At 35.8% G+C, this 19482-nt stretch overlaps 1 protein-coding gene across 4 annotated transcripts in view; it reads right to left on the reverse strand.

Annotated features, from left to right (window-relative positions):
* Positions 1-19482, reverse strand: part of REV1 (REV1 DNA directed polymerase) — a 55638-nt gene that overhangs the window by 8097 nt on the left and 28059 nt on the right. The window contains exons 8-18 of one of the 4 annotated variants that reach the window (XM_014892905.2): positions 18440-18556; positions 13716-13839; positions 12621-12749; positions 11799-11953; positions 10764-10883; positions 9180-9400; positions 8007-8179; positions 4363-4465; positions 2737-2893; positions 2186-2388; positions 181-414 (exon numbers count right to left, since the gene is read on the reverse strand). In XM_014892905.2, coding sequence (XP_014748391.1) covers positions 181-414; positions 2186-2388; positions 2737-2893; positions 4363-4465; positions 8007-8179; positions 9180-9400; positions 10764-10883; positions 11799-11953; positions 12621-12749; positions 13716-13839; positions 18440-18556 — 1736 coding nt within the window. Of the gene's footprint in view, positions 1-180; positions 415-2185; positions 2389-2736; positions 2894-4362; positions 4466-8006; positions 8180-9179; positions 9401-10763; positions 10884-11798; positions 11954-12620; positions 12750-13715; positions 13843-15284; positions 15585-18439; positions 18557-19482 lie in introns of those variants that run through there. The other 3 variants (XM_014892897.2, XM_088160022.1, XM_088160023.1) reach the window with 3 other exon arrangements.

Consider the following 19482-nt stretch of genomic DNA (forward strand, 5'->3'; position numbering starts at 1 on the left):
TCAATAAGTATTACCGTACTATGTTTCTGACACATAATGTAACATTTAAAAAGAGACTCTTAAAGGACCAGGAACGATTGTGGGAAGTCACAAGTTCTAGTTAATGCTATCTCAATAAAGAGCTTCTAACTTCCCACAAATGAAAAGTAATTGTTTATTGATACCATGCAAACATCTTACCTGTGAGAAAGCCGGCAAGGCTATTACATTGATTCCCATATTGGTATTTGGTTCTTGGAGCTCTGGTATTTGTAAAAGCACTGTTCCAACTGGTTGTGACAGAAGTGCAGTGTTACATCCATTTATTGGCTCTTTTTTGCTCTCTCCGTAACTCTCTCCTTGCTGAATGGTGCATATTTGCTCTACTTGTTCTCGCAGATCAGGTGGCAGAGCTTCCAGCACAGACTTATCTAGCTACAAGTATACAAAAGCTTTTAGATTTTAGATTAGGAATAGGTAATGGAGTTATTTTAGTCAAAATTTTAGTTACACAGTTCCTGAATTTTACAAAACCCGCTACATATTACCCTGTGTATGCAAACATCCTTAGGAACCTGAGAGTTACACTCTGCAGCAGTAAAGTATCATTTAAGACTAAGCAGCTCAGTAAATATGAATGCTCAGTTTTATCTTTTCACAATGATCAGTCTTCTTACCAAAAACCATAGATAAGGTTTCCTCTACAGCTACCTAATGATAAAGAAACCTGAATTCAGAGTTCAAATTACACAAGCAACAGATTGATATGAATATTAAATTTGTGTCTGGCATAAAGCTGTAAGCAATTGATTTCTTTCTTTACACAGTTCTAGGGTGCATGTTACTGATTTACTTTACTGGTATCACACGTGTTTGCATACTGTCAGACTTGCCAGAGTTGGATGATGAAATAAGCTTTTACTTACTATCAATTATTCACCTGAAACAACTGAGATAACCCCTCAGTGTCCAAAAGTTGCTGTGTACGACAGCTGCACAAAGTGACTGAAAGTGAACGAATACAACTGACAAGCAGCTGCACAGCATCGTTTCTCTCACAAATTTGAATAACACTATGTAGAGAAATACCAACATTTGCCTCTAAGTTCTGCTGAATAAGACTTCATAGATGTGTTAGAATAGTTTATCTTTTACCAGATTCTGGATTTACAGAGAAGAACCACAAATATCTCTGAAAATCTACTTGGCTTGGCAACAGAGAAGTTTGGATGAAAGCTGCCTGTATTGTTAATAGCTTCAGTTCCTCTTCCATGTTCTGTTGGTGTTCACTCATTCCAAATTTGCTCCATATATAACTCTATAATAATTTCCTGGAAATCCTGAGTGTAAAATATCTTGCTGTTTCTTTCCTAGTACAGTATACAGCAGTGTGGCACTAACTCACACCACTCCTTCTCAGCCCTGAATTTTTTATTACATTTCATACTATAATACGGTTAAAAGCAGAAAGAAAGATATTGTGCCATAAGGCCACCAAAGTTTTAGGAACTCTACTGAACAGCTAGTGCACTTTTCACTTGTTTATACATATGACTCCTATGGCAGCATCCGAGTGTACAGAGCTTCACGTTGTTCAGTCAAGTTACTTTTAGATCATGAGCTGGCTTAGATATTGCATTTTAGGGAAGAGTTTCCTGCCAAAAGCATAATTTGCTTCTTTAAATAGATAAATATTTGAGAAAGCTATTAAAAAACATCAGAAATGCTTTTACAGATTTAAACTACAGACATTTAAATTACAGACCTCTACACAATAACAAGTAAATCTGCTTATACCTAAAATACCTGCAGAATTCTATGCAGTTGTTTCATAGCAGACCGTACTAACAGAGTCTACTTGAACAGCATGTGGGGTGGAAATAACGAAAGCTGTCCCTTTGTTAAAACACACCTAAAAAAAGTCTTCAAATCCCGTATAAATATTTTAAATAAATAAAGATTGTCCTTAAATAAAGATTGTCCTCCACTCATCTAACTAGTGGTATCCTGTATAAATGTTAAGTGTGCATCCTAACTTACATTATTTATTTTATTAGGGCAAAATATTTTTGCATCAGTAACAGTTACTTACTGTGCACTGTACTTTACTAGAACTCTTTTTATTTAAAAAGAGCTCCTTTTGGGTCTATTCAAATAAGACAAGTTATTGAAATATGCTGCAGATGTTTCATACTATCAGGTTTACCTGGGAAGCAGATGGAACCTCAATACTTAAGTTGAGCCTGGACTTTACACTGATAGGAGAATGCACACCATTCCACTTGACAGCAGACTCAGTGTTGTTGGCATTAGAATTGAGACCAGGTGTGACATTGGTACCACGAGATGGAAGGAAAGTGCAAGTTCTTGAATTAGAAGATATTTCAAGGTCCATAGCAGCCACAAATACTATACAAATGGAAACAAAATACAGTGATCAACTAATAGTTAAAAATACTCTGAAGATTCAAAAGGTAATTTCTAGCAGTATTTGAAGAGTTTACACAATATATAGCACAATCATAACACTTATTTCAAAGTATCCCGTTACTATTAACTAAAAAAAAAAATGGACTAATCCTATACAAAGTTTTATTAATAGCATTTTCATTTGCAGCAGCAAACTCCACTCTCAGAAATTTTATGTTGTATAATTTATACTGGTATAATATTAAATAAGTATTCCAAAAGGTGATCTATATTAAGGTCCTTCAGAACTGATCATTATCACACATGCCAAGTACAAAGCTCACTGACCTTCATTATGCTCTTCTTCTGAGTGCTTTTTTGCTTTCTGAACATGAAAAAGATCAATAACTGAATGTGATCCACCAGGTAAATGTCCAGATTGTACTGTTGAGAGAGCTGAAGTTGTTTTACTGATGGGAACTAGCTGCTGTACTTGAATTCCAACCTAAATCAAAACATAAATGCATTCCTTTAATGAAGTTTGAAATAAATAAAATAAATTTTAAAAACTGTAATTATATCATAATAACATTGCCTTCTTTGGAACTGGCTGCCTACTGTGGGTGGGGGGACAACAAATGAAAATATATTGAAATACATGCAAACAGCCACTTAAAATATCCCAAACTAATCCGAGGATTACCCACTATAATCCAACAACTAAGAAATTACAAAGGTACTACCATCTTAACTTCTCTGATATAAAAAAGTGCTGTCAATAGGATCATGATCAACGTGTTTTTTATGGAATTTCTTGGACACTAACAAATACAGAAATACTGGCAAGAATGTGGTTAGTATTAAATCTGGTTACCCAGCAACGCTTTTCCTCCAGGACAATCTATACTAAATCCATCACTTCAGTCTACAAATGAGAAAAATACTACTGCTTCACTTGCAAACACCGTTTTTGCAAAGTCTCAATGGATGAAAGTACTTTGGTAGAAGCAGTCTTTTTTTAGATAAGGTGTTCCTCATTTTTCAAGACACCCTAGTTTTTCATTTAACTTCTAAATACCAAATCAGCAGGGGTTCAAAAAGTGTGTCTAATTAAGAATGCACTGGTGCACTGTATGAGTTTATTGCCTATCCTCCATAATTTTAAAGAAAAAAACCTGACACTTAGAAAAAGTTGTCTATGGGACTCAGAAAGCATGAAGGAGCTACTGCATATATTTCCACCAGTTTTCTTCTGTAACTACATAGTAAGGATGTTGTTTATTAACACCTTCTTAGTTGCAATAGAGATAAATCCTACTTCTATATCCAGATGATGAATTAATGCAGGTTTGTTTTAGAAACCCCTGTGTTCTATTCTAACAAATGGCTGATGTCAAAATAGCAGCATCATGGGGTCACATTGCTATGACAAAATCATTGAGATGAGCAGGAGCTTTAAAATAAATCATGAATCAAAAGAGCCAGAAAATCACCTTCAAACAAAGGCCAAAACATGGGCTGGTAACTTTTCTTGCTCTAAGACTTGCAGTCTATAACAAAAGCTCCTTTCATCTCTATCTTGGATTGGTATTACAAACAGTTATCTATTAGTTTATATTAGTTAAATAATTAATGTATGGCAAAGGTTTACAGAAAATCCTAAGACAAAATAAAATTTACACATGCTGATAGAACTGTGTAGAAGATACTGCCTTACTTCGTTACCTCAGGTTGTTTTAAGTTGTGCTTTATACCACAAAAAAGTTTATTTTTTTACATTTATGGCTTTGTAACCATGTTTTTTCAAAGGTTACAAAACATAATATAATTGCATACACTAATTTTCATAAGCTTTGCATTACCTACACTTTTGCTTAAGTTTGGTTATCATCTACCACAGGAAACTGAAAATCCACAAAAGACAACAAAACAGGTTGATAAAGAGAATGAATTTCAGTTTTTCCATTAACTCACCCCTCGCATATCGGATATGTTCAGTTTCATTGTGTGAAACATGTTCAGAGTTTCCTTCCCAATTACTTTTGCACTGTCTGTTGCATGGTCTAGAGTCACAGTCCTACAAAAAACCAAACAAGTATGATTAAAAAGGAAACTGTTTCACAAATCCTAAAGACAAAAATTCTGTATTTCTTCCAGAGAGGACCTGAAAGAAAGACAGATCATAATTTCTTGACATATAGAATACTTTTTATTTATTCTGTGGTTTCTTTTTAAAGGTAGTTAAAACTAAGCATGATCGACAGAAGAAGTTAGAGAAGCAGAATACTTACTAACTGAACATTCTCAGTGTGCAGTCCACACATTAAAAGGTCAAATTTAGTATATATATATATATATATATGCGATCTATTGAAGCCAGACAAAAACTTTCACAAGAAGTTTACAGTTTGCACAAAAACACACTCCTGCATTTTTGTTTTTCACTAAGCTTGCTCACAGAGAGTTTGTTCGTTATTATTTCAGTTGTCAATTGTCAAATGTCTACAGCAAGAGTTTATAAAGGAACTCAGAGGGGAAGCAGATATAGGCATGTGCATGTGGATGACAAGCAACAAGGAATTCAAATTATCTTAAGCTATGGGCAATTTTTTGCAACAAGTCTCATAAAACAACCTGGCTGTGAGTTTTACAGACTACCACTTGAGAGTATGGCAGCAGTGCTTGGTACCTCTGGATTCTCCAATGGCCTAAACTTTGACATTGGTAAGGACAAAATTTCAAGTGGCTCATCAAATGTATGTGAGTGATGTGAAGTCTTCTCACTGAAATAACTGATGCAGTTTGAGTTCTGATAGAGTGGGTTCTATCAACAAAATGAAGTTTGGTGTTTTGACAGGTTGCCATCCTGACAACTTACTAAACACTTGGATGGTGTTACTCTGCTTCTGAATCTGTCAGAAACCACCATGCACAGCCACGTGATCTCTGGGAAGGTCTAATTCTGCCAATATGAGAACAAAAAACCCTCAGACTAACAATATGAAGATCTTCTTAAGCTTTGCATGTTAGCATTTTTAAGAAAAAAGGGGATCAATATCACCACAAACCTGAAGGTACACAACATTTCAGAAAAATATTTTAAAAAGGTCTATGCTGAACTATCAGGACTGGGTTTCAGAGATGCAGTAAAAAGACCATTTAATTTCAAAAGCAAATTTGATTTTAAGCAGGTCTGCAAGTCTGAGTCCTTTGCAGTACTGCAGTTATTATTTGACCTGTAGGATGAGAAAGCATAGCAAGCCATTCACCTGTGAGGTAAGGGGGCAAGAAATGAGTCATGAGCTAAAGCTACAGAGAAAAATCTTAAACTGAAGAGAAACTGGTCACTTGAAGGAACACCACACTGAGATTCTAATTCATTTGTTTGAATGCAACTTTTGGAGTTTACCCTTTCACTGCTAAAAGGCCTTCCACTGGCCTGAACAGAAATGCTCTAACAAAGACAGAAATACAGCACCTACAGTATAACCTGGATTGACTGGGGTTTGCAAGGTCACTGGAAAGCCAGAAGCAGAAACAGAGACACCACTAAACAAAATCCTGGCATCTGAACTGCTTTAGTGATGTGTGAACAATTTTGCATTCTTGGGTGCCCCTGACTTTACTGAAAACTTCATGAATTAGGGAAATTTCAGGACATGTGTACATTAGCATGCCTGACCACAGAAAAGGGGTCCAAAGCACTGATCTGTTCATGAAAAAGCACTCTGACAATAGTTAAAATATAGAAGGAATAAAGCTCTATCTCAATACACACTCAAAGACATGTTCTTAGGCTGCTAAGAATAAATGTTCAGCTCAAAGAATTCAGGACAGACAGAAGAAAAAAGTACAGACTGATGGATTTTCTTCTTGATATATATACCAATTCTAAGAAGTGATGAGCTTCTTACAGCAAAACATGAATTTTGTTGTTTCAGTTTTTATCACAGCTGAATTCTGTGTAACAAGATCACATGAATGACAGGCTCTATGAATACAAGTCATACTATTTTACTCTAACCCACTGAAAGAACTCCTGGGCACGTGGATGCTGCACGCAGAGCCAGCACCTGGACTTGATGATCCCTGGGGGTCCCTTCTAACTCAGCATATTCTGTGATGTGTGAACTCCATCACCTCCACCACCAGCAACACCCACCAAATGACTCTCCAGTTCAGGAGAGATTAGTCTGTTACAAACACCTGAGATGGGAGGAAAAGCAGAAAGAACTATCATCTTTCAAAAGCCAGGATCATCCTGTACTGAAGAACAGAGAAGTGTATGCTTCTTTGCTTTACTTTTGCTAAGCTTTGATAAAGAAGTGTATTCCTGAAGAATGTATGTTTATGTAGAAGGTTCTGTGACAATCTTGTATGAAACAGCATGTGATACTCTATGCCTAGATTATATCAGTTTTCAGAATGCAAATATATAAATAAAATTCAGATTAAAAAATATTTAGTCAACATCATCCAGTTTATCAATAAGGAACAAAGAACAATGAACAGGAATAACAGCACTGCTCGTGGAAGCTGAAGGTCCTACTCCTTTGACAGTGACCTATCAACTGACTACCCAGGTAAAGTAATTGGGTTATCCCAATTCTTCAGGATGGGCAGCCTCTACAGGGAGCATCTGGATGAGATCTTCTATGGCGAACCCAGGTAGAATGAAACTTTATTACACTGATAAGGCTACACAAGAAAACAATGGCACTTCTGATGAATAACTTATATCCACATGAAAAAATGTAGCTATGAAGGTCAAGAGATGTGAACAGATTGCATTCTTGAACAGCTGAAACATGGGGCACAGTCTTTGACCTTATGATTTTGAGATTAAACTTTCTAAGCTCCCCTTCAGAACTTCCCTGTCTCTTCTTGGACCAAAAAAATTCTCTGCAAATTTACTGATAAAACAACAGGAAAAACAAGATTCAACACTAACAAATTTGTCTGTACTAAGACGAATGACTCCAGTCCAAGGTGTCTGAGGTCAGCTTCATCCTCAGAATTTGAAGTGGCCTCCCAGTCACTGCAGCAAGTCATTATTCTGCAAATATTGCCATAGCTCCCCTGCACTCCAGACCTGGAAGACTATGGTACTATTAGGCACCTTTCTTGACAAAGCACAATTTTCTCTGAGAACTGGCTCCAACTGTCACAATCATTATGAGATCTATCAAGGAACAGCAGAAAGCCTCTCAAGAAAAAGGAAAGCACCCAACATCACACAGCTCAGGGAGAGAGAACACTAAGCAGCACCAAAACCTTTCAACTTGGCTGGTTGCTGAAAGAAATCATTGCTGCTGCATGTGTATCACAGTGCAGGATATAAATATGTCTTCTTCAAAGAAAAAAGAAAACCCTCACCTCCAATACTGAGCAAGCTGGAGAAAGGTACACCAACAATATATAAGCATGTAAGTATTTACTGATAACTGGAAAATCACCAATGTTAAACCCAAACACAGAGGAGTTTTGACAGTAATATTCTACTTATTTTGGTGCAAGTTTTATACATAGACAAAGAGGTAACGAGCACTTTGAAATTTCTGTCTTGTCTTCCTATAAATTTTAGATTCTGCAGAAGTGTGTTCATGCATAGTACTTACCTGGCAATATTATCACAGATTCCATGGCCTCCGTATTTTGCAGGCTCTACTGGTGCTCCAGCCTTTCTGACCATAATTTTAAGGGTCAATCGTTTACCCTTCATACCAGCAGCTTCAAGTCTACGCTGGATTTCTTCTGAGAGGCTCAGAAGGAAAGCTTCTGCTTCCTTAGGCTGAAGGGGAAAAACAAACTTTTAGATAATTACTAGTTTCCAAATACTGAAGGCAAATCATTAAGGGTTAATACAATCCGTACTGTGTAACTGAAAAGAACAAGCTGACTCACAAGCAATTTGTCTCATTTAACTTCAAGTGGTTTGTTTTCACTGTAGGTCACTTAATTTAGGTGAGATGGTAGATTCCTGCCCTAATGCTGAAAGAAGTCTTTAAAAATGTACTTAGAAACCCCAACACAGAATTATAAGTCTAAGCACAAGCCTAGAAGATGAAGAGCATAGGACTTTAAATCTTTTTCACCATGAGGAAAAGGCAGTGGACATGTTGCTCAGGGAAGTTTGCAGTCTTCGTTCTTGGAGATTCCCAATGCCAGACTGGATAAAGTGCTGAGCTTTATCCGGTCTGAGTGTTATTAGCTAAAGCTAATAACTTTATTAGCCTTATTAGCCTCCCCTGCTTTGAGCAAAGGTCTGGACTACACAACACTATCAGGTCTCTTCAAACTCCCTTTTTTCCCTATCATTTCTATAAATACTCAAGAACACAAAAAAGTGCTGAGTTACTTTTTAAATACAATTTTGTTAATAACACTCCCCCCGCAAACAAAAGGTATTTGTAAAAAGTCTAATAAAATGTTGTATGGGAGCAGCTGGTAATAGTTTCAGGCACTGGCATCTTCGAATAATCAGCATTTAAATGAAAGAGAATGCTAGGTGCTGACAAACCTACTGCAGTTCTCTTTTTCTGTACCAGACTTGTATAACGAATGCAGAATAGCCAGCTAATTTTGTGCAAGCTTCTTTTCAGTCCAATACTTTTGCAGTCTCTCCTCCCATTTTATCGTTTGGTCTCCTACTTCTTCATTTTCCTCATTTCTATTTCGTGGCTAAGATGGTGCTCTAACAGATCAAAGTGTAAGTGAAAATAATCAGAATATGAGAAGGTTCTTCTACAGCTGAAAGAAGTCACTGCAAAAAAGAAGCAAGTTTAATCTACCTGTGTAAACCTTATTCCATAGTTGATTTCTGCTGAAACAGATTTTCTTTCTTTTTCTGTACGAACAGGTCGGTCATCCAAACCACGACAAAATCTGTAGAGCATTTGTCCGGTTTTTGGACCAAATTCTTTTTGTAGTTTTGACATTGAAGCACACTGCAGATCTCCACAGGTTTTAATTCCCAAAGAAGCCAGTTTAGATTCCATTGTCCTGCCAACTCCTAACAACAAAGCAATTAGTTCTGTTAACTTTATACAATTCAAAGCCAGTTAGGTTCTGATGACATAAAATTTTTATTTTTAAACTTATATTAAGTCATACCAAATTAACAAATAAACGTATATAAAATAAATTCTGCTGCATAAAACATGGTTTGGATGGAAACTTTTGCTGTCATTTCTGGTGTATCATTAATCTTTCACATATTTAGCTTAATATGTCACACTACAGTATGTTTGCTTATTTTTGGATAAAATATGCATGAATCCTGCTTGGAAATTGTCTTGGGGTACTGCCTGCTACAGATTATATCACTCTGAATCCCCCCAACAATTCAGTCCAAAAACGAAGTGTCCAACATGTAATATGTCTTTCCCTCATGTACACGAGCTAATCGAAATGGAAACCAACAAATATTTTGACCATTGTTGCACTGCTTCCTAGGTAGAAAAATAGCATTTCAGGTAGAAGTGACAGCATACCTGTATCACTTGTGCTTTGAATTACCAAGCACTGGAAATTGTAGGTTTCCATGGCAACGACACATATGTAAGTGTGATAAACTGAAGTATATCTCTGGGTTTTGGAGAGGTGGCCTGTTACTTCCAGAAAATATTTATCCCATGAGCTCACACTACCAAAGTCAGCAAAAATTAGAAATCGTACGTAATCAGATTCTATTCTTGATAATCTGTTTCTCTGTTGAGGTGGTATTATTAACACAAACACTAAAATGTTTTTACTCTGAACATGCAAGTGAATTCTGAAAACTTTAAAATGTTAAAGTCAAAGCACAGAACTATATGAGGAATATTCTGGAGAAAAAATATCTCCTGTAAGTTATGACAAAGAGAAATTACAGCACAATTGTGCTATAAATAGTGTTTGGCCACTAAGGGTTACATGAAGAGAATTTCTGGCAAACCTGTCTGTGGCTAACTGTTTTTTACTGCCCTTCCTTCCTTTTTTAATCTTCAACAGATAAAGATACTATTTTTTATATTTAACACTAAATATATGTGTATACATTTAGCTGATCACTAAAAGCATAAATGAGTGCTTACTCAGCACTTCTTGCACCGTGCCTGTGTCACATTATAGCATGTGTGTGTACTGAGCAACAATATAGTTACATGCTAGGAAATGCTTTATGTTACAAAGTTTTCAAGTATTCTCCTGGAACAATAAAAAAATACAATAAAGTCAGTTTTCATACAGGTGGATGCCATATGTCATTACTGTCTATCACACTTTGGATCATAAACATGGAATAGCAGCTAATCCTGCTTGATCTAGAAAGTAAATTTATAGCTGAAACTGGTTTAGTATCAGGATGCAAAATGCCCTCCAAAAGACAGGAGTACCTGGAAGACTGGTAACAAGCTGTCCTCTGATAAAATCATCCACTTCTTCAGGTTTTAAGTGATACTGTCCATCTGGTTTTGCTTTACGAGTTGCCATTCTGGCCAGCAGAATATTGGAACCTGTAAAAACAACAAATTAAAGGATGTCTGTGGTCACTGCTGTCAACCCTCAAGTAGAATGCCACAGTTTAACACTCAAGAAAAAAAATGCAGGAAGTACAGTCAAATTCTTTAACTTTTACCAAGAATTTAATGAAATATATTCGTATATGTTACAGTATCTACTTTCAAATTATGAGCCAGCACTATTTGCAATAACAGCAGTGAAACTATAGTGCTAACTGCAATTGCAAAGTTAGTAAGGGATAAATTCTGCTTAGAGTTGTGAATTTCATGTTGCCTCACAAGTGGATTTCACACACGTATATACACTCAGTACAGGTATGTAGAGATACTCAACTCTAGTATTAATTAGGAACAAAAAGAAAGGAGAAAGGAATGAGACAAGAAGAAACAAATCAAGGAAGTTTTTTCAGATGTGTGATTTCATATGCAATACCTACTGCAAACCACACAAATCTTTGCTCTCAATAACTTCTAAGAACTATGCAAAATCATTGTCACCCTGTAAACGCCTACTGCTATCTCCATTAAGCAACACAATCTGTGCTCCTTTTTCTATTTACTGGAAAAATACAGTGTCATTTCATAAAAAAGAATGCAAGAGTGGAATTTTAGCCTAGTGTTCAGATAAAGGAGAAGTGATAGCTGGATTAGCCACTGACTTATGACTTGCACCTGATAATCCTTGTGTGTCCCTCCCAACTCAGAATATCCTGTGATCTGTGATATGGAAATTTTATACATTTTTGATTAAAACTTTCCAGTTATGAAAATTTTCTTGTATTTTTATTCACACTTATTTAGCCTAAATGGCAACATATTACAAACACTTAGGAGTTTTAGCAAACTTACCTAGCTTTGATACATTAGCAAAAACAGTCACTGCTTGTAAACAGAAATGAAGTTACTTACCCATCCCAACAGAGGCTGTGCATTTAGTTTGGTCTTTGATTTCAGTGCGGATAGCATTTGCAAATTCATCAGGAGTCAGTCTGGTCTCTGTGAGGATTTCAGTGATATCTACTAGTGCTTCATCACAACTCACTGCTTCAATGTTATGAGTATAGCTATCAACACAAAGTAAAGGAGGTGAAACACCAGCAACAGCTTACCATCTGTTAAAACAAATATGTAGCAAATAAAGTCTTCCTTTTGTGGTGGCACTTCCCTGCCTATTTTGTATCATACATCACTTAGGTATTAAAAAATGCTAAAACAGCAAATTATAGTAATATTACTAATGTTAGACTAATGTCAACACACATCTTGATTTTAAAGAACAGCTGGAGAAGGAGTTAAATATTTATTTTTCATTGACAGTAACAAATTTCCAGTTTTATTTCAAGTGCATTTGAAATCAGAAAGTAGTTTGTAGTAGATATTACTCTAATAATCCATTCTTAAACTACTCAAAAATCATCTCTTGGAAGGATCTCCCTTCTAAGCAGGGATCTGCTTCGCAGTATGCAAATCAATAAAAAATTTAACAGTGACTCATTTGGAAGTCAGATGTCGACTGCTTACAGGATTTGGCTTCAGGATAAAAGAATGCTCAGCAGCATGGTGCTCAAAGTAACAAAAATACTACAAAGCAAGACCTCAAACAGGAATAGCTTCACTGAAGCTGAAGAGTGGGAGATGAAAATACAAAACGAATAATAGCATTCAGTAGCAGCAAAGAAAATATGTTTGATAAGTGTACCACAAAGATCATGCAAACAAATAGTGCATTACCTTGCTAGTATTTCATATACTGTCCGTGCAACTTCTTTGTATGCATCAAAATCATATGAAACTGCTTGAAGATTTGGACACAACTTTTTTGCTTGGCCGAAAAACATTCCATTCTTTATGCCAACTTGTCTAAAATTAAATAATAAAATAAACTCCAAGTAAACACAGTGCAAACTTATCCACAAATAAGGAGTACTTTCAACTTAATTATTTGTCTTTTTCCCACAAAAATGGGAATAGGAATTTAGTCAACAAGTAGAAATTTAACAGGTTAAAAAAAATAACTGCAAACAGAGTATTTCAATTAGCTGTGTATTATTAAGTTATGGAGCATGAGAAATTCGCCTTTAGGAAAATGCTATGGACAAAGATTCCAGAAAGCACATTTGGTATCTTCTGTTTCAAATTAAAACCACACATATACTACAGTGACCAAGGTAGCAAGATCTTATATTCCAAGATGCAAGTTTACATAATTAGGCTCCTGTTAATAAATAAAATTTTTCTGAGACACAAATAGAAGCCTGCCTATCCTAGCAAGCCTAAGAAAGCTACCAATGAAGAAATATTTTCCAGAGTATTATTTCCATCAGGGGAAAGCCCTTGTATTTCGAACACTGTGCTTATATTTATTAAAGTTGTTTCATATTCTAAACCATTGTAAGTTAGGTCACTGGAGATGGTCAGCAAAGTCTCTGCAAAAAATGGTTTTAAAGTTTAATAATCACACTTTCTGTTTGAAATTAAACATTCAGAATGCGTCATTAATTCTATAAAATACTGCAACTTTGATAGAAAGACATGACACTAACATGAAATCAGCAGTATCACAGTGAAAGGCACAAGGTTTTTCTTCACAGGCTTTATTTCAAGTTCTATGTAGGTTGGGTTGAGAGCTACTGAGCAGCATCTACCAAGCAGCAGCATCCACAGGGAAGAGCTTCTGTTAAATTCTAACAACCTATATAACTACAAGTTTTGAATAGAAACTTCTTCTCTAGATAAATTTAAAGACACTAATAATCACTATTTTTGCACATCTTACACCTATCTGTATGGGATTTTCAAGCAAAATATTGGCTAACTTTAACCTACCTGGCTTCATAACTACAAGAAGCTATTTCAGCCATGGACAGAACAGTGAGATCAGCTCCATTCACATGTGTGGAATCCGGATGTTCCCAGACTGAGGAGTCCAACTGATCAGGTACTTTAATTTCTGCTTAAAAAATAAAATTTGTCTATGTTATTCTTTCTAAGAGTTCAACAGAATGAATGCAAATAAAATAAAAATTACAGATTTAATTTCATACAGTTTCTATACTGTTATCTTTTGACAAAGAGGTTGTTAATACTATATTGATTCATATCATAGTCCAGAAAAAAACCAGACCCCTTTCCCAGTAATGCTTTCTGGATAGGTCTGTATGTACTACCAAGAACAATATTAACAGAAAAATGGTGTTTCTATTTCCCCCAAAATTACTGGACAGCAGCTCATTGGTGACTACATATACCATACTGTAAAATAAGAATGATCTTAGCTTTACTTCCCATAAAAATGATCAAACACACATGGCTACTGTTATAACCACATCCTGCCAACAAATACAAGACACCAGAAATTATTTAACAACTGCTCGACTAAACAAGATGACACTTAGCTATGTTCCTTTTTACAAAATACACTCCCGACATCAGAACACTGAGATTTCATACAGAACATAAATCCACTTCATATCATACTTAGAACTATTTTTCTAATAGTCTAGATACCACAAAGTGATTTTTAAGAAGTGTAAACTAGAATGCCAATTAGTTTAAATAAAAAACACTAACTAGAAACTTCTATTTTCTTTAACACTTTTATGGGGATGTGAACTGAGAAAGCTCCTGCTTTTACTTACTAATAACTCCCTTATTCGGATATGCCAATTTCTTTCAAACATCACCACAAACTTATCTTGGATCAAAATGATACAATTATAAATACTGTAACCTCAGACTTAAAATGAGACAGACCTTCCTAATTCTGTAAAACTTTACTACATATTCTAACATAAATTTTAAAGGATCCTCCAGGCCTACTGGGTACTAGGTACTAGACAGAATTCCATGACACTGAATAATGGAAACAAGCAAAAGATTCTGGTTCTATCTGGGTTTTACAATATGTAAATCTTAAAATACTTGCTATACTCTAAATATGGATCAGCTTGAAAAAAGTCACTAGATGAAAAAACTGCTATGCCTGCCCAAACTCCCATCATAATCAAAACAATGAGGTCTCATGTAGAAAAAATTCTTCTATTTATTTAAAATGAAATCCACTATGCAGTTCTTTTTCATTACTGTAGTCTATTTAATACCATACACCTCTGTAATATAATAAATGGGAGTTTACTGCACAGTGCCACAATGCCTAATTACATTCCACAGTACTAACACAACTTACACACCGACAACCTGAATAGAAGGAAACCTGGTGCTATGTGCACATATGAGTAGCTATCAAACTAGAGAAAGTGGTATAATGAGTGAGTGGAGATACCAGGGGTAGAGCCTAACTCATGTGGAAAACTGCTTTTATTCAGAATTTCTGCTAAATTTGTGCACTTTTTAATTTCTTAAATTTTTAAATTTATGATGAGCTCAATAAGTTACCTAAGATGTCTGCAATTGAAAATTAGAGCAAAATTATGCCCCAAATAAAGATAAGAATGACAAGAACAACTTCTTTAGTCCATGCCTTCCTGTGCCCTGGCCTGAGATGATGCTGTCATCTTGTCTATCTTCACTGGATTCGTCGACTTTTTCCACATCGCAGCAGAGTAGATCCCCCCATGAGCTGATGGAGTCACTTCATGTGAAATTCAGGGCAATGCAGAACACATTGTCCTCAATGGAAGGCAAGGTAGAGAACCTCTCATCAAAAGCTGGGAAACTAGACAGGCACATGGTGAATGTGGAGCAACGGATGGAGAGAGGCCAGGACCCAAGTCTGTGAAAAAGAAATCGCTGAGAATAAATCTGTGACTAATATGATGGTTAAAATCTGCTGCTCTTTAGAATGAAAAGGGAGATTCTAGGGTTGAGGGAAAGGAAGTCTAGAAAACATTCACATCTTGGGCATCCTGGCCATGGAAGAGACCCCAAACTATGAATCCTGATTAACATATGTTAATCTTTTATCTTTAGAACATGAATGTTAAAGACGGCATGTATGTAGAGAAGTAATTTCTACTATCTGGAACGCTTATCTTCAATTTGGGGATTTAGTGAGAATGGTATCAAGTTTTTAAATTTAAAAGTTATGCATATTTAGATGAATTAATACAAGAAAAAGAAAGTATTTCATAAAAGACTGAAGATTCTATTGACACTAGATATTTGTCTAGCAATGCAGATCAAAGTCAGGAACCAGTATCACTAAAAGAAGTAATTAAAAAAAAAAAAAAAAATAAAGAAGTAGCTGAAGCAGCAGAATTCAGTATTTGGTCAAAAGTGATTCATAAGGGTTTGGGGTTTTGTGTTTGGGGGGGTTTTTTTTGGTTGTATTTTTGTTGGGGTTTTTTTTTTTTGAGGGAGTGAGGTGCTCTGTTTCCGTGGTTTAGGTTGGTTTGTAATTTGGAACCTTTTTTCAAATAAGCAAGATCTGGAGAAGGCAATGTCAGAGAACAGCCTGGAAAGTATGAAGCACCAAAAACTGAAGTGGGTTACATGTTGAAGCATGGATGTAAAAATATGCTCATGTTCTAAGCTCCTCCCAGCTACCTTTCTATTTCATTTATATAACATGTCCCCATGCAGAATTTACCATTCTGTATGTTTGACATTTTAGAAAAAGCATTTTTGCATGTAATGCTTGTGCCTACTGAACCTGTATTTCCCTCTGGCACGGCACAATTAAACACATGCTGTGAGGTGTGTCACTTTCTAAGATACTGTGATGTCTAAGAAGCCTAACCAGCCATTCAATTTTTACATCTAAGACCATAACTAACTGTAATTTCTTTACCCCAAAAGGAAGACAAACCATGTCCTTCTGAGAAAACACAAGCAGAAACAACAGGTTTGGGGTTTTTTTAATTGGCAAAACGAGTGTACATGGAGATAAAATAAACAGAGACTCAAAATATTACGAACTAATGAAGCTAATGAAACAGAGACTGTAAAAAGAGTATTTGGAAAAAATCTGTTCACCAAAACAATAGGCTGCACAATCAGCCTAAGTATCAAGAAAGAAAGAGCTAGCTGCCTGCCTGTGTGCAAACCAGCTGAGACTGGATGCTGAAGTTAAAGAAATGAATGTATGATATCCAGAAAAAGCTGCCAGAGTAAGAAACTGAGCTTGTTATACAATGAGGTGGAAAGCTGCTGTACACTTAAACAATAAATACTGCAGAAGAGATACTACTGAATTTGTGAATCAAAAGAACATGCTAGGTATCAGCTAAACTGTAATTCAGCCATCTAACTCTCCAAACGACTCAGTTGTATGAAGTCACACTCTTACCCAGTTCAAGGCCCTAACAGAAGTTAGCACGACACTGTTAATACTGAACTACCAATAAATATTTCATGCACAAGCTCTACTACAGAAAATCCAACTCCATAAAGACCACAGCTATCTTTGTCTGGAGCATACTGAAAAGTCCTTAAAAGCTTAAAGGCCAGTGGGTTCCACAAACATATATTCTACCTCAGTTTTGAACTGTTCTTAAACTACAGCAAAAAGACAAACGTTACAGTTCCTATAATACCTTGTTTCTAAATGTCTTCAAAAACCCCCCACAACTTGCCAATTTCGAAAGCACTAAACAACCATGGAAGAACAACCTGTCTTTTGCCCCATCTTGTCTCATCAAAATAAAACACTGACTTGTAAACTGTATAACAACAATACTTAGTATCACAAGTTTGGTAAAAACTGCGTATACAAAAAGGCAAAGGAGAAACAACTTCCAAGTCTAAATCGAAAGCTACCCCTTGTATATGCACTTTTTACCAACTTTGTGGTAAGAACTATGCTTCTAGATGATTAAATAGACTGTTATTGGACACTTAAGTTGCCAATGTTTGGCAATATATTTTCTCATACTAAATAAAGTTCAGGCAGTATAATAAAACCTATTAATAGAACTTTGGTTTATACTAGTACACTACTACTTGAGGACACAAAGTAAAACATTTCTAAATCATTGCAGGCAAGCATGGAATTCTCAAACTACAACAGAAGCCCTGGTTTTCAGAAAACAAAGTATTGAAGAAATAATTCATGAAAACTGCACACTTTCCAGAGACCTAAAATGCTCTACGGACCACCCAAATTCACTCATTGTCACAGATATTCTACATATGCAACTCAAAAGCCAAGTTCAAACAATCAGTTTCTCACTGGCCATGTACTGTTACAACTTCTATAGTAAAAAACCTCTATAGTAGACTTCTAAAATTTATTTTGCACCTTCTTCTCTATACTTGATTTCCTGAGAAAAAAGTCATCCTGGACAACCTGTATTTATTTTTCATTTTAAATAACTATTTAGCATTTGATCTTACACACAACATCAAGAAAGTGAGTAAAACCTAAAACTACTCTAAAATAATTTACCCATGCTGAGAAAAGCTAACTAACAAGAAGCCACAGTGGTATTACTGAGGCCACAGTGCACCATGTTGTCCAAAGGCACTTCTCTTCTAAAATCCCACACGTGAAAGAAATAAATTTATCCATGGTACATTTTATGAATAGCTTTCAAGAAAAAGTCTTCTATAACAACAGTTAAAAACATACATACAGACAGACTTATTTGTACCTGCTTTGCCATTCAATAGCTTTTTCTGGTAATATTGCTGTTCAAGCTGGGGGTTTGCACCAGGGCGCAGCAGTGCCTTTCCTGTACCTCTGTTACTAGTAACAGCTACTGGCTTTCCTGTGGAGAAAAAAATGCATATACTTACAGGTCAATACCTATAATAGTTTACATTTTAATAACAGCACAATTAGGATAAAATCGTATGGATTTTTAATTTACTTTTTATAGCTTCTTTCATGCTTAGATGCTCTCAAGGCACTAAAGAAGGACCAGCTATGAAAGGGCCTTGGAACTGTGACAACAAATCTGTCTTAATTGCAGTCACATGTAAAGAAGAAAAGTTTTTCAAGAGTGAAAATACAACCAATACTAGTTTGTCTTTATAACAAATATAAATGTACGCTGTGAAATTTCACCAATGACCTAGTGATTCATTAGTTTAAGATATAGCAAACACTGGACTGATTTTAAATACTTCAACATGTTTATTAGCTTAAGCAAATCAGAAAAATATACACATGCCAAAACACTTAGTTCCATTTAGTTTAACTGTGCAAACCAAAATTTTTAGTAAACTTTTGACTTTTCTGTAATATCAACACCTCCATGGTGTTTCCAAAGGAAGTTAATTTATGCACTGAAAAAGTTCTGGCAAACTTCTGTGGGACAGAAAAAGTATTTGCAGAAAAGTCCTACGTTCTTTATGTTCCAGTAACGGAATTTGAAACTTGGCAGAAATCAAGTTTTAAAGAACCAAAAATAGCAGGAGAATCTTTGATACAGCTGCTCCAGCCTTTGGACAGAAGAGAGCAATGGAACCACATATACAGCTTACTCTTTTCCCAAGGCCTGTGACAGCTGGGAGCATGAGATGGTCACCACTAAAACAAGTCTTCAAACTTGTGCACCCCTGAAATTCAGTGCTTGCATAGAACTAGAATCTCCACCTCTGAATGGTACACTTGGTAGTTTGCTAAGGTGCTCCACTAACTCTCCTATGTCTTAAGGATGACCACACAACACAGACTTCTAAATGCCAACTG

The sequence above is a fragment of the Sturnus vulgaris genome, chromosome 2, assembly GCF_052056855.1.
Source record: "Sturnus vulgaris isolate bStuVul1 chromosome 2, bStuVul1.hap1, whole genome shotgun sequence".
Lineage (NCBI taxonomy): Eukaryota > Metazoa > Chordata > Aves > Passeriformes > Sturnidae > Sturnus > Sturnus vulgaris.